This window comes from Melanerpes formicivorus, unplaced genomic scaffold, assembly GCF_026170545.1.
Source record: "Melanerpes formicivorus ecotype bairdi unplaced genomic scaffold, bMelFor1.0.p_v2 SCAF_60, whole genome shotgun sequence".
In the NCBI taxonomy this organism is placed as follows: Eukaryota; Metazoa; Chordata; class Aves; order Piciformes; family Picidae; genus Melanerpes; species Melanerpes formicivorus.
In genome coordinates, this window is record NW_027142412.1 from 2,970,232 (window position 1) to 2,984,158 (window position 13,927).

General features: G+C 65.3%; 3 protein-coding genes across 8 annotated transcripts in view; 1 reads left to right on the forward strand and 2 right to left on the reverse strand.

Annotated features, from left to right (window-relative positions):
• Positions 1-502: 502 nt before the first annotated feature.
• Positions 503-5,444, reverse strand: NIPSNAP1 (nipsnap homolog 1). The gene is made up of 10 exons (XM_068161827.1): positions 5,347-5,444; positions 2,896-3,023; positions 2,715-2,760; positions 2,321-2,415; positions 2,090-2,160; positions 1,842-1,982; positions 1,690-1,721; positions 1,477-1,571; positions 1,296-1,379; positions 503-952 (listed from the first exon to the last, which is right to left on the reverse strand). The coding sequence occupies exons 1-10, from the start codon at positions 5,388-5,390 to the stop codon at positions 888-890; spliced, it is 801 nt and encodes a 266-aa protein (XP_068017928.1). The 5' UTR covers positions 5,391-5,444; the 3' UTR covers positions 503-887.
• Positions 5,443-10,032, reverse strand: PLEKHA4 (pleckstrin homology domain containing A4). Its single transcript, XM_068161726.1, has 10 exons — positions 9,943-10,032; positions 9,364-9,867; positions 9,009-9,170; positions 8,336-8,440; positions 7,775-7,847; positions 7,101-7,198; positions 6,915-7,018; positions 6,257-6,407; positions 5,914-6,004; positions 5,443-5,833 (listed from the first exon to the last, which is right to left on the reverse strand). Exons 1-10 carry the CDS (start codon positions 10,030-10,032, stop codon positions 5,514-5,516), a joined length of 1,698 nt encoding a protein of 565 aa, XP_068017827.1. The 3' UTR covers positions 5,443-5,513.
• A 297-nt stretch (positions 10,033-10,329) lies between these two features.
• Positions 10,330-13,927, forward strand: part of NF2 (NF2, moesin-ezrin-radixin like (MERLIN) tumor suppressor) — a 60,142-nt gene continuing 56,544 nt past the window's right edge. For 5 of the 6 annotated variants that reach the window (XM_068161831.1, XM_068161830.1, XM_068161828.1 and 2 more), the window contains exon 1: positions 10,330-10,524. In XM_068161831.1, coding sequence (XP_068017932.1) covers positions 10,411-10,524 — 114 coding nt within the window. In that variant the 5' untranslated portion in view covers positions 10,330-10,410. The remainder of the gene's footprint in view (positions 10,525-13,927) is intronic. The other variant, XM_068161833.1, reaches the window with a different exon arrangement.

A 13,927-nucleotide genomic window follows, 5' to 3' on the forward strand; every position in this document is an offset into this window, starting at 1 on the left:
CAGAGGGGTCCCCAGCAACACTGGGGGTGTCCAGGAGCTTGGGGAGACACGCCAGGGGGTCTCCCGTGGTACCGGGGGCACACTGCGGCTGGGGGGGCATGGTATGGGGTCTCCAGGGCACTGGGGACGCTCAGGGGCTTGGGGGCGCATGGTATGGAGTCTGCAGGGCACTGGGGGTGTTGATGTGTTTGGGGGGGGACATAGTATGGTGTCCCAATGGCATTATGGGGTGTGGGGTCCCCAGGGATACTGAAATTGCCCCTGGGTTTGGAGCAGGGGGCAGGGTGGTAGGAGGTGGCACTGGGAACACTCAGAGGATTGGTGAGGGGAAGTCAGGGCACCAGGACAATCGTGGGTGGGGGTCTTTTGGTGCAGGATGTCCTCCTCTTTGGTGGTGGGAGCACCCATGGCATGGGGCAGGGTGTCTGCCTGGGTAAGAGCAGCTTGGGAGGGATCTGCAACCCTTAGCAGGGGGGGCAAGTACCCCAGAGAGGGCCAGGCCTGGGCACATTAAATATTTAATTGGCAATGTCCCACAGAGGGGCAGGCTCCTGGCAGGAAAGGCACCCACTGGACCCATCAGGAATAATTAAGACCCCCACAGAACCTTTACAGCCCCACCCAGGCAGTGCCCTCCCCTGCCACACTTGGGGACCCACTGCAGGTTGGGGGGCTCCCACCCTTCAGACCCCCTCCCTGCTCTCATCCTCCACAGGGCACCCCAAACTGGGGAGACCTGGGTGCTGAGGGGGTCAGTGCCCCTCTCCAGCAGGGAGCTGGGGTGCAGGCAGGGAGCGAGTCCCATCCCCCCCAGTGCAGAGAGATGCCCTGGAGCAGAGCCCCCGGTGCAGAGCCCCTGGTGCAGAGCCCCTGGAGCAGAGCCCTGCTCACTGCAGGGGGGAGATCTTCAGGGGGATCATGATCCGTGACTCCATGGTCCGGATCAGCGGCACTGCAAAAGGAAGGAGAGACTGGTGAGAGGGGAGGGGGGTCCCCAGGGAGGGCAGAGGGTCTCTGGTGCAGGCAGGGGGTCCTTGGTTGTGAGCAGGGGGTCTCTGGTGCAGGCAAGGGATCCCCCAGTGCAGCAGGGGGTCCCCAGCACGAGCAAGGGTCCCTGGTGTAGGCAGAGGGCCCCAGTAGGGCTGTAGGGTTTGCAGCGCAGGCAAGGGGTCCCCACCCTGCACAGGGGTCCCTGGGGCAGGCAGAGGACCCCAGTGCAGGCAGGGCATCCCCAGCATGAGCAGGGGTCCCCAGCATGGGCAGGGGTCCCCAGCATGGGCAGGGGTCTTGCTCACCAGTGTAGTAGACATTCTCATCCCAGCCCCTCTTCCTCCAGGCTGCATTCCTGGTCTCCTCCCGGGACTGCAGGTCCTTGTAGGCTGCAGGGAGGGGACAGCACTGGTACCCAAGACCCAGCACGCCCCCAGCCCCCAGGATGGGGGTGTCCCAGGGTGAGGTGGGGGTCGGGGGGCTCACCCCAGAGGTGGTGCACGACGTACAGCTCCCCGATCTGGGAGAAGAAGCCTCCCACTGCCTCCTGGTTCTCCTGCCGGTACTTAATGGCCCGAGCCCTGCAGGCGGCAGCAGGCATGGGAGGGGGGACAGGAGGTAGGTGTCCAAGGGCCTCCCCCTGCTCCAAAGGGACCTTCTCCCCCCTCGGTCCCCCCATGCTGGGTAACAGACACTCACCAGTTGTTGCCCCATTCAATCATGGTCCCTGGCTGGGAAGGGAGGGAAGAACAGTGAGAAGTGCCTGCCCACCCCACAGACCTGTGCCCAGTCAGCCCAGCACCTGCCCTCCCCAGGCCCCAGGCAGGAGCCCTACTCTGGCCACCCCTCACCTTCAGCTTGTAGGTCCTGAGCTCGTAGATGTTGGGCCCCTGGCGGGGCAGGGGCTCGTTCCAGAAGCTGAACTCCAGGAGCAGCTGGTTCCGGCGGGACAGCAGCATCCGGCTCCTCTCCTTACGGAAGTCCAGGTACTCCTGAGGGCAGCCCCAGGCAGGGGTTGTGGGGTGGGGGTGAGCATGAGATGGGCCAGGGGGGTGGTGAGGGGCAGAGCTCAGGCTGTGTGCCCCCATCCCAGCAGTACCTTGTTCTGCTTGAGCTTGTTCATGCAGTCCATGAGCGCCGGGTACCCGCCCGAGAAGCGCCAGAGGTGCACTGGAAGGAGAGCAGGGGGCTGGGGAGGGGTGGGGCAGCACCCCAAACCACCACCCCCCAGGCCCCCCCTTCTCCCCAGTAGCTCATACCCTTCTCCTGCCACATAACAGGCAGCCCCCAGGGTGAGCTGAGCTCTTTGCCTGCGTTCCCAGCCCCTCACCTGCCTGGTCCTGCTCTCCATACCACGTATTCCAGTTGCCCACCAGGTCACAGGGGTAGTCGGCATCCACGTGGAGCTTGGGCAGCACCTCCTCTCTGCAGGGACACACTGGGGTCAGCCTGGGGGCTTGCAGATGCCCCCAAATGCTCCCAGTACCCCCTCTTGCCCTCCCAGCCCAGCATGAGGGGGCTGGGCACAAAGGGTCTGTCCCAATGGGAGCTGGAGCAGCCCTGGGCTGCAGCCACTTCACAGGGAGGGAAACCGAGGCGAGGAGCAGGGGCATAGATCCCTCCAGGACCTCAAGCAGCTCTGCATGAGCCTTCCCAACCCCCCTGCTCCAGGGCAACCCCCTGCTGGGACCCCAGGAACCCTCCCCAGAAGCGGTGGGGCTCACGTCAGGCTGTTGTAGGCGTCCAGGCACTCCGGCTTCACGTTGTGAACTGCAGGGGGGAGAAGGAGGCTGCCGGGGGGAACCAAGGCGCTGGGAGGGGGGCAGGGGGGTCCCCAGCACCCACAGCAGGGTGACCCCATCTGTGCTGCCTTCCCCAGCACTGTATCCCCGTGGGGCCACTCACACTGGATCTTGTAGAGGCTGCTGGTCTCCTTCTTGGAGAGGAGGTTGGAGTGGGCGTCCTTGCGGGGGTCCACCTTGTGCACAAAGAGGGAGCGGAACCAGCTGCCCTCGGCGTCCCCCGAGTACCCCCTGCGAGACAGCAGGTCAGGAGAGGGGGACACCCCCCCCACCAGCACCCCCTAGCTGCAGGGGCGCTGGGGAAGCACCAGCTGGAGGGCAGCAGGGGAACCGAAGGCCACGCTGCTGGTCCTGGCTGCACAGGAGCTGCCTGCACCGCCCAGCTGCCGAGGAGCATTGTCCACCCCTCCAGAGCAGGGAGCCCAGCTGCTCACCCAGCACTGCCAGGGCACTGCTAAGCCTCAGCACCACAGCTCCATGGCTTTGAAGCCCCTCCAGGGATGGGGACTCCAGCACTGCTCTGGGCAGCCTGGGCCAGACCTTGACAACTCTTCTCATGAAGCTGTTCCTCGTGTCCAACCTAACCCTCCCCTGGGGCACCTTGAGGCTGTTTCCTCTTCTCCTATGGCTTGTTCCTTGGGAGAAGAGGCCAACCCCCACCTGGCTCCAGGCTCCTTTCAGGCAGTTGTAGAGTCAGAAGGTTCTCTTCTCTTCTCCAGACTCAACACCCCCAGCTCCCTCAGCTGCTCCTCACCTGTTCTCCAGACCCTTCCCCATCTTTGCTGCCCTTCTCTGAACCCTCTGCAGCACTTCAGCATCCTTGGAGTGAGAGGCCCAAGACTGAACTCGAGATTCAAGGTGTGGTGCAATGATGGCAAATGGTTTCCAGAAGCTTCCCAGACGTGGAGCATGTTCCTGGGACCTCTCACTGCCTCCTCACACTTGGCTTTGGCCAGGGGCTCACCTCTTCCCCTCAGGCATGTTTAGCAGGCTGATGCTGACCTCTGAAGTGTGTGTTCTGAGCCTCTCAGAGCCTGAGCTGTGGGATGGCAGGTGGGCTGCTGTCCATCAACTGATAAAAAAGGTCTGTGCCAAGGCAGGAGGAGAGACTCTGGGTCGCAGGGCCACTGGTGTTTGCCCTGACAACTCTGCCTCCTCTCAGGGTATGAATAAATTGTGAGCAGTCAGGTGGATGTTGCTTTTAGAGGTCTGCCAGGTTTGCTTTGGCTCCTGACACCACACCAGACTCCACAGGACTGTATGCTGGTTGGTGTTGGAAGGTCATCCAGCCCAACCCCCCTGCAATCATCTGCAACCAGAGCAGGCTGCTCAGAGCCACAACCAACCTCACCTGGAATGCTGCCAGGCAGGGGGCATCTCCCACCTCTCTGGGCAACCCGGGCAGGCTCCCTGCACCCTCAGTGGCAAACATTTCTCTCTTCTCTCCAGGCTGAATCTCCCTCTTTCAGTTTCCAACCATTACCCTTTGTCCTGGCACAGCAGCCCCTGCTCCAAAGTCTGTCCCCACCCTTCTCAGCAGTCCTTTCAGCACTGGAAAGCCACCAGGAGGTCTCCCTGGAGCTTTCTCTTCTCCAGGCTGCCCAAGCCCAACTCTCTCAGCCTGGCTCACAGCAGAGGGCTTCCAGCCCTGCCAGCACTGCTGTGGCCTCCTCTGGCCCCGCTCCAAGTCCCTGTCTGTGCTGGGGACTCCAGAGCTGGACCTCCTCAGACCGCGATGGGTTTGAGCCCACACTGAGCCAGGGCTCCAGGCTGGGTATGGGCTGAGGAGCATAGCCCCTAAGCAGCCCCTGAGTCCTGGGAGGACCCCCCCCACCCCCCAGCGCCGGGGCACCTCCGCGGCGGGGCAGCGCGGCCAGACCTTTGCCCACCTGGTGAAGCATTAACAGCCCCGGGGCGGCGTGCCAAGACCTGACCCCGAGGGGAGCCGCAGAGGGGGGGGGGTGGAAACCAGGGCTTCGGGGAAGGGAATCGGGGCCGAAGGCTGGTCCGGGGGGGAGCTCAGCTCAGAAGAGCCAGGCTGACGGCGGGGGGTGGGGGTCCGCACACCGCCGGGCACGCCCACTGGCACACCCACCGCGCTGGGGGGCACCGGGGAGGCGATGGGTGATGCTGGGAGGCAGTAGTGGGATACTGGGAGGCACCGATGGGGTACTGGGAGGGAGATACCGAGAGGCAGTGGAGGATGCTGGGATGATGCTAGGGAGTACCGGGAGGCACCCAGCTGGTAACGGGAGACCGGGGCGATACTGCAGGGACACCGGGGAGCTGTGGGGCTGGCACGGGGGACACTAGGGAGCGGTGGGGGCATGAGGGGTGACACTGGGAGGCACTGCAGTGACACTGGGAGGTAGCAGCGGGACGCGGGGGGACACCGGTAGGCGCCGGGGTCTTCCAGAGGCGGGACCGGGCTGCACCGGGGAGTGCCGGGGGCAGCAGGGCGACGTGGGGTGACACCGGGAGGTGGTGCTGAGGGACACTGGGAGGCATGGGGCGATCCCCTCCCCCGGCCCGGCCACCCCCCGGCTCCGCTCACCGCGCTCCCCGCCGCAGCACCACGCTGGCTCGCGCCGCCGCCATCTTTCCCCCGCAGCGGGGCGGGGCCTGGCGAGAAGGGGCGCGGCTAATGAGATTCCCCGCCCCCTCCGTCCGGCCCCGCCCCCGAGGGCGCGGCGCCCCCCGGAGCGTGGCGCCCCCCACCTGTCAGAAGCTGGCTTGGAGGAGGGTGATTCTGATTGGCCGCCGCGCCCCCCGCCCGGCCGCACCTTCTCGCTCCCAGCCACGCCCAACCTCCCCCGCCCGCCGCAACGGCGAAGTCTCATTGGCTGACAGTGTGGAAGCGGTGCCCCGCGAGGGCGCGTCCCGATCCGAGGCTTCAGGTGCCAGCAGCCAATCAGGAGACCCAGGTGGAGAGCGCAGTGTCTGATTGGCTGTAACGTCTCGCTCAGCCGCATCCGGGCCGCTGCCGGCGCGCCGCTGGGGGCTGGCTGCTCCGGGGAGGCGGGGCTTCAGTTGACTCCTCCCTATCGGGGCGGGGTCAAGATGGGGCGGAGCCCGCGGGAGAGTCCCCCGGGCGGGCAGCGGGGCAGGGATGGGGCTCTACCTGCGGCTGTTGCGGCGGGGACTGGGGGTCCCCGTGCCGTCCCCTGGCTCTGCTCCGGTCCGCCGGACCCCATCTGGGCCGGGGCCACCTCCTGTGGTGCAGGGACTCGCGGTGAGGGCAGGGTCCAACCGCTGCTGCGGCCTGTGCCAGGGCTTTCCCCTACAGTCTGCCCCAGCCTGCCCTACAGTCTCCTCCTGCCCCATAGCCCCAGCCTGCACCATAGCTCTTCCTCCCATCCCATAAACTCCTCCTGCCCCATAGCCCTTCCTGTTCTACAGGTCCTTCAGCCTGCCCCAGCGCCCCCTCCTGCCCGTGCCCTCCCGGTGCCCCTCACTGAAGTCACCTTGCTGGAGGGCAGTGGAGGGACTGGGACACGAAGAGGAGGAGGCGTGGGGGGGTGCCCCGGCTCCTCTCCCAGCGGAGGACTGGGCAATGGGGGTGTGGGGGGACCTGTAGTCTCAGGTTCCTCAGGTGTCTGCAGGGAGAGTGGGGAGCTAGTGGGGAGAGAAAGTAGGGATTAAAGGTTTTGCCCCCCAGACCCTCCCAAATCCTCTCTGACCCCCAAAAGCCCTCAGCTCCCTTCTGCCCCTCCTGTTCCCTCTTGAACCCTCAACCACCTCCTGGCCCCTCACTTCCCCCAGACCTTCTGTGACCCCCTGAGACACTCCTAAATCTTCTCTGGCCCCCCAAAGCTCCCAAATCTTCTCTGTGACACTGCTCCCAACCTCAGCCTTCAACCGTCAACTACCCCCAGACTCTCTCAAGTCTTCTGTGACCCTCCTACACCCCACCAAACCCTGTGACCCCCAAAGCCTCCAGCCACCTCCTGCCCCTCAGATTCCCCAAACCCTCTGTGACCTCCCCCAGACATCTCTAAATCCCCTCTGAACCCCAAATCCCCCCAACCATGCCCTACCCTCCAGGCCCCTGCCACGACCCTCATGTCCCCCAGCACCCCTCCTAGCCCTCCAATGACTCAGCCCCCACCCATGCCGTCTCACCGGGGCAGCGCCGCCGCCCCCTGCCGCAGGGCTCTGACCCACTCGCTCCGCTCCGTGGGGGTCTCAGCCCCCAGGCAGTACGTCCGCATCCCGGGGTGCTCAGCCTGAAAACACGGAGGGGACACGAGCCATGGCGGGGGCCGACCCGGGATCCGGGAGCCTGCGTCCCGCCCTGCCGGGACTCACCGTGAAGAGGAACCGGGGGGCACGGGCGGTGCGGGGCAGGATGCGGATCTCATAGCCGGGCAGGGGGAGGCCACCCCGCACCCGCTGCTCGCTGCTGTCTGCGGGGGAGAAGAGGGAGGAGCGCGGCAAAGGAATGTCGGAGCGGACAACCCTCAGGAACCTCCCCGTCGGCACCCCGGCCCGCCTAGCACCACCGGGGAGGGTGCCGGGGGTCTGCTCCGAGCCGCACCGGCTGTCCCCAAGCCTCTCAGGCACCGTCAGACACCCGCCAAGGAACCCTTCCCCCTCTAGGACCTCTGATGTCCCACTGACCCTCGAATTCCACCCCAAGGGAACCCTGCCCCCACAATCCTCTGGGGATCCCAGACCTCTCGAGAGACCCCCAGGTGTATCAGGGACCCCCAATTCCCCAGGAACCCCTGAACATCACCAGGGACCCCTCAATGTCCCAGGGGCCCCCAATCCCCCTGGATCTTCCCAGGTATCCCCAAAGCCCTGGGGACTCCAAACGCCCCAGGGATCCCCAACCGACCATGGGAACCCCTAACTCCCCATACCCCCCAGACCCTCAACTACCCCAGGGATCTCTGTCTCTTCCAGGAATTGCAGGTGACCCAAGCCCCCCCGGGTGTTCTGCTCCCCACCTCCCCAGGCTCCCCTGTCCCCCCCCTCACCCAGGTAGTAGTAGAGGCAGAGATCGACCAGTACAAACCAGCGCCGCTTCCAGAGCCGCAGCCCTGAGCTGTCCTGGGGGAGAGGGACGGGACTAAAGCCCCTCCCCCCGACCCCCATCATCTCCCTGGGACTCCACACCCCTGCCAACCCTCCTGACCCCCCCATAGCACCCCTCACCCCCCAGCCCATAGGTCCACCTCAGACCCCTCTAAAACTCAGCCCCCCCCCCAAGATCCCCCGAACCCTCTATCTAGTTCCTCACATTCCAAAGCCTCACACTTCAACCCCCCAAGCCCCATAACCCCCACCCAGCACCCACCACCTCAGACTCCCTCCACACCCATCCACCCCCCAGCACCCCCCCAGGACACCCCAAATCCCATAAACACCTCCCACACCTCCCCCAAACTGCATAGCCCCCTAGCACCCACCACGACCCCAGACCATGTAACTCCCCCAGGACCTCTCCCCCCTCTGATCCCCCAAACCTCAGAACCCCCTCTCCCCTACCCCAGACACCCCCAAACCCCATCCCCTCCCCAGAAACGCTCCCCCCACACCTGCTTGAGCAGCCAGCCCCTCAGTATGGGGGGGTCCTGGGGGTCCCTGCGCAGCGCCTGCTCCCCCTTACCAAAGGCGTGAACCCGCGGCACGGCCCGGCACGGCTGCATGGGGAGGGGTCACCAGGGGCGGGGGCACCGAGGAGAGACCCCTCAGGCCCCCCCCGCCCCGCATCCCCTCGGGTTGCCGAAGTCCCTCCCAGCCCCTTACCCTAATTCGCCTGCAGACCCCATATGCTCCTCCCTTGTGCCTCATAGGTCCCCATGGGCACCTGGGCTCCCTCGGCCCCCCCACGGCTCCCCATTACCCTCTCCATCCCCCAAGTCCCCCTTCCCAGTACCTCATGGCCCCACTCAGTCTCCCATGGCCTCCTTCTGGCACCCTATGACCCCCGACCAGATTCCCGATTCCCTCTAACCCTGTCTATAGCACACTATGACACCCCCATGCTCCCCCAGCTCCCCATGCCCGTCCCACCCCCCATGCCCCCACACACAGCACCCCATTAGAGCCGCTCCAGCCCCCATGCCCCACCCACAGATCCCTATGCCCCCTCCCTCCAGCACCTCAGGGCTTCATTATCCTCCCCCCTCCTATATACCACGACCGCCCCCCCCCGCCTCTCTCCCAAGCCCCCATCCCGCTCCATGTGTCCCCCTGCCCCGTGCCCACCTGGGTGCCCGGGCCTTGGGTGCCGGCGTGGGTGGGGGCCCGGCGGGGGGATTCTTCGCGGTCTGCCATGGGGGGGGGGGGGGGGGGGCGCCCTGCGTGGGCAGCACGGGGGGGATCAATGTCCCCATTGTCCCCGCGGGGACAGAGGCCTCGTTCTTCCCGCTGCGGGGGCGGGGGGCAGCCTGGGTCCGTCCCCCCCCGAGCTGGCCCCAGTTCCCGTCCTGTGTTACCAGTCCTGGTCCCAGTTCCCGTTCTCTTACTCCACACTACTCCCAGTTCTCATCCTGTTATCCCGGTGCTGGTCCCAGCTCCCGTCCCATTATCCCTTGAGCTGGTTCCAGTCCCATTTTCTTACCCTGGTGCTGGTCCCAGGTTCCATCCCATCATCCCAGTGCCAGCCTCCGTCCCCTGCTCCTGGTTCCCTCAGCGCAGCGCTGGTTCCGCCCCCAGCCCCGTCCCATTGCCCTGCCCCAGTCCCAGTCCCGTGCCTGTATCCCGGTCTTGATCCTGGCTCGCTGCTTCCCGCCCCGTTATCGCGATACTGGTCCCAGTCCCGTCCCGTTATCCCAGTGCTGGTCCCGGTGCCGTTATCGCGATACTGGTCCCAGTCCCGTCCCGTTATCCCAGTGCTGTTCCCGGTGCCGTTATCCCAGAGCTGGTCCCTGTCCCGTCCTGTTATCCCAGTGCTGGTCCCGGTGCCGTTATCGCGGTACTGGTCCCAGTCCCGCCCCGTTATCCTAGTGCTGGTCCTGCCCCGTGGCCCCGCCCGTCGGTCCCCGTGTCTGCCCCCGGTGGGGCGGGGACACCCCACGGCACCGGGGACATCCCACAGGTCACGGACAAGCACGATTAGGGACACCTTCGGTCAGGGGCACCGCTCGGTTACGGACACCCCACGATCACGGATCCCACCGTTCACAGACCCCCTCCCCACATCCCGGTCACGGATCCCCGTGGCACCGTTGCGGGACGGGGGTCCTGGGACGTTGGACCGCTGCCGGGTCCTAGTGCCCCTCCCTCGCATACGCTTGACACTCCCTCTTCCGCCGGCAGCAAATCCACTCCGCCGGCCGCTAGGGGACGCCAATGGCCTGCCGCACGCCTTCCTTCTCCCGGCACTGGGAGTAGTCTTAGTTTCGCCCGGCCCCTCCTCTTGAGCGGCATCCCGTTTGCCCAATCATAGCCTCGTCCGCTCCCTTTCTTCCACCCCACTCTTTTTCTATTGGCGGTCGCGCCGCGCGATCCGCCTGACCGGGGCGGGAACAGGCCTGGCCGGAACCAATGGCAGGCCGGAGGGGGCGGACCCAGCGCGGCGCGGCCCGGAGCGGCGGGGCCCGGGCCCTCTCCGCCGCCGTGGCGCTGCCGCCGCGCTGAGCCGCTTCCACCCCCCGCCAGCCCCGCCATGGCCGGGGCCATCGCGTCCCGCATGAGCTTCAGCTCCCTGAAGAGGAAGCAGCCCAAGACCTTCACCGTGCGGATCGTCACCATGGACGCCGAGATGGAGTTCAGCTGCGAGGTGACGGCGACGGCCGGGGTGCCCCGGGGGGTCCCGCCGAGGCGGGCCGCACCCCCCCGCACCCCCGACGGCTTCCCCTAGAGAACCTCTCCTGGGTCGGGCCGCCGGTGGGCGTGGGCGGCTGCGGCCCGCTGCCCGGCAGGAGGTGGGAGCGGGGCTGGGCCTGGCCCGGAGGGGTCCCCGGGCGCCCCTGGGGGGCACAGGGGCAGGGGTGTGGGGAAGGGACAGCGGAGCCTGTGCCCTCCGGCCTGCTTGTGATCAGCCTTCGTCCTGCTGACGGCAGGGCTCGCTCCTCCTTGCGGTGCCGATCGTGCTGCCTGTAGTGCGGGTTTGTTTCCCCTCGCTGCTGGGGGCATTCAGGAGAGAGGGGCAGCAGCAGCCCCCCTGCTCCCCGCCTCCAGTTCAGGGCTCCCCCTTCAAGGGAAGCAAGGAACTGCCAGAGAGAGTCCAGAGGATGCTGCAAAGATGCTGAGGGGCCTGGAGCAGCTCTGTGAGGAGCAGAGGCTGAGAGCCCCGGGGCTGAGCAGCCCCAGAGGGGAGCTGAGCAGAGCTCAGCAGCAGATAAAAGGATGAGGAGCAAGAGGCTGGGGCCAGACTCTTGTCAGCAGTGCCCAGGGACAGGACAAGGGGCTATGGACACAAACTGCAACCCAGGAGGTTCCATCTGAACAGGAGAAGAAACTTGTTTGGTGTGAGGGTGCTGGAGGGCTGGAGCAGGCTGCCCTGAGAGGTTGTGGAGCCTCCTGTGGAGAGCTTCCAACCCCCCCTTGGCCACTGTGCTGCTGGGCAGGGCGCTGTGGCTGCCCTGCTTTAGCTGGGGGTGTGTCTGAATGATCCCCAGAGATCCCTTCCAGCCCCACCACGCTGGCAGAATCCAGTATCTCCCCCTCAGTGCACAGCAGCTGTCGAGAGGAGGCCAGAGCTGACCCCAGATCCTGTGCCCTGGGGTCCAGCCCAGGTGTGCCCCCCTTGGCTGCAGCTGCCAGGAGCTGTGAGCTCAGCTGAGGGGGGTGTCCCAGGGGGGGGTTTGTCCTGGTGCTCACTCCTGAGGTGTCTCATTTTTTCCCCTCATCCTTTCTCTTGTTTGGACTTGTGATCATTCTCAATCATCCTCCCCCTGCCCAGTTGCTGTCAAGCCCCAGGTCCTGGGGTCCTGGGTCCTGGTGGTGTTTTGAGCTGACCTGGAGGAGCTGGACCTGCAGACACCAAAAGCCACTGCTGCCCAACTCATTTTGCCTTTCATTACAGCCAAACCTCGATGGAATTCCAGTGCCTGGGAGCCAAAGGGTGTCTTTCATCATGCATTTTCTGGCTCTTGAGATCTCTTGTCATCTCTGAAGCACTTTCTGCCCTTCCCAGGGATTAAGGATTTCTTTCAGGCAGTAGGTGCTGCAAGCTCCCCACCTTCACTCTGCCAGCAGGGCTTGAGTGGCCTGGCTCTGCCCTTGCATGTTCTCCTGAGGCTGCCAGTGGTAATGTGTGAGGAGAAGGAAATGGTTCTGGGGTTTGGTGGTGCAGCCACTTGTCATTTCATGTTGGGATCAGGCTGTCTGTGCAGCAGGCAGGCCATGCTCTTGGGTGGGATTTGGTCCCAGGCACAGATCCAGGCTGGGTGAGGAGTGGCTGAGAGCAGCCTGCAGGAGAAGGCCTTGGGGCTGTCAGGTGGTGACAAACTCCCCAGGGGCCAGCAGTGGTCCCTGGCAGCCCAGAGCCAGCTGAGTGCTGAGCTGCAGCCAGAGCAGGGAGAGCAGCAGCACAGGGAGGGGATTCTGCCCTCTGCTCTGCTCAGAGCCCACCTGCAGCACTGCCTCCAGCTCTGGGGCCCCCAGCACAGAAGGACCTGGAGCTGCTGGAGAGGCTCCAGAGGAGGCCATAGAAATGGTCCTGGAGAACCTCCCCTGTGGGGACTGGCTGGGGGAGCTGGGGCTGTTCAGCCTGGAGAAGAGAAGGCTCCAGGGAGACCTCAGAGCAGCCTCCCAGTGGCTGAAGGGAGCTACAGGAGAGCTGGGGAGGGACTTGGGACAAGGGCTGGGAGTGAGAGGATGAGGAGCAATGGATGGAAGCTTGAGGAGGGCAGATGGAGACTGGAGACTGGGGAGAAATTCTTTCCAGTGAGGCTGGGGAGACTCTGGCACAGGCTGCCCAGGGAGGCTGTGGCTGTACCCTGCCTGGAGGTGTTCAGGGCCAGGCTGGATGAGGCCTGGAGCAGCCTGGGCTGGTGGGAGGTGTCCCTGGCCATGGCAGGGGGCTGGAACTGGATGATCTTTGAGGTCCCCTCCAGCCCAAGCCATCCTCTGAGTCCATCAACCTCTTTTGTTGCTCATACTTTCCATCTCTAGGCCTTTGGCCACCCTTAGTCACTGCTCCTGTGGTGGCTGCTGTTCCTTTTACCCAAGCTCTACCCCAGCAGCCCAGCTCCCTGCCCAGCTCCCTGTCACTGTCTCTGTGTCATAGCTGCCCAGCCCTGGGGGCAGCTCTTCAAGCTGCTGACTCCTCAGGAGAGCCTTGAACCCAACCTTGCAGATGGCTCAGACACTCCCTGCCTGCAGCAGCTGGGGCTGGGGTGAGGGAGGGAGCAGGATGGAGGCCCAGAGAAGGACTTGGCTTGATCCTGGCCACAGCCACCCATGGTGGGAGCAGGAGCTGGGAGCAGAGCTTGCCCCCACTGCCCCAGCTGAAAGCCAAAGGGGTGAGGAAGGTGATGCTCTGGGGGAGGGCCAGGCTCCTTCCTGGAGGCATCCAGCCCCTCTCCAGAGGTTCACTGGGCTGTGGCTGAGAGGAGCCAGCAGCACTGCATTTCCCCCAGTGTCTGTGTGTGCATCCATGCAGTGAGCTCCTTCAGTGGGAGTGCTGGCAGGGCTGGAAGCCCTCTGCTGGGAGGCCAGGCTGGGAGAGCTGGGCTTGGGCAGCCTGGAGAGGGCTCCAGGGAGACCTCCTGGTGGCCTTGCAGTGCTGAGAGGGCTGCTCAGAAAGCTGGGGACAGAGTTCTGAGCAGGGGCTGCTGTGCCAGGACAAGGGGGGATGGTTTGAAACTGAAAGAGGGAGATTGAGAGGGGAGAGAGGAGAGAAATGTTTGACTCTGAGGGTGGGGAGAGCCTGTGCCAGGCTGCCCTGAGAGGTGGGAGCTGCCCCATGGCTGGCAGCATTCCAGGTGAGGTGGTGTGGGGCTGTGAGCAGCCTGCTGTGCTTGGGGTTGTCCCTGCTGGCTGCAGGGGGGGTGGGCAGGGTGGCCTTGGCAGGTCCCTTCCAACCCAGAGCAGCCTGTGAGTGTGTGACCCCCCCTGCTCTGCTGCCTGGCCCTGAGCCGCAGCTCCCTCAGTGCAAGGCAGGGAGCCCCAGCTCCTGCCCCAGCACTCCCCCTCCCCCTGACCCCTCCAAGCCCTGCTGGGGATGCTGTCCTGTG

Excerpts from the sequence above, each read along its gene's own strand:
- NIPSNAP1 (XM_068161827.1), bottom strand. The coding sequence starts at position 5,390 with ATGGCGGCGGCGCGAGCCAGCGTGGTGCTGCGGCGGGGAGCGCG. Across the intron at positions 2,416-2,714 it reads GACGCCTACAACAGCCTGAC|AGAGGAGGTGCTGCCCAAGC; the intron begins GTGAGCCCCACC and ends GTGTCCCTGCAG. Across the intron at positions 1,572-1,689 it reads ATTGAATGGGGCAACAACTG|GGCTCGGGCCATTAAGTACC; the intron begins GTGAGTGTCTGT and ends TGCCGCCTGCAG.
- PLEKHA4 (XM_068161726.1), bottom strand. The coding sequence starts at position 10,032 with ATGCGAGGGAGGGGCACTAGGACCCGGCAGCGGTCCAACGTCCCAGGA. Across the intron at positions 9,868-9,942 it reads CGGGGATCCGTGACCGGGAT|GTGTCCCTAATCGTGCTTGT; the intron begins GTGGGGAGGGGG and ends CCCTGACCGAAG. Across the intron at positions 7,019-7,100 it reads CCCCCCGGTTCCTCTTCACG|GCTGAGCACCCCGGGATGCG; the intron begins GTGAGTCCCGGC and ends CCGTGTTTTCAG.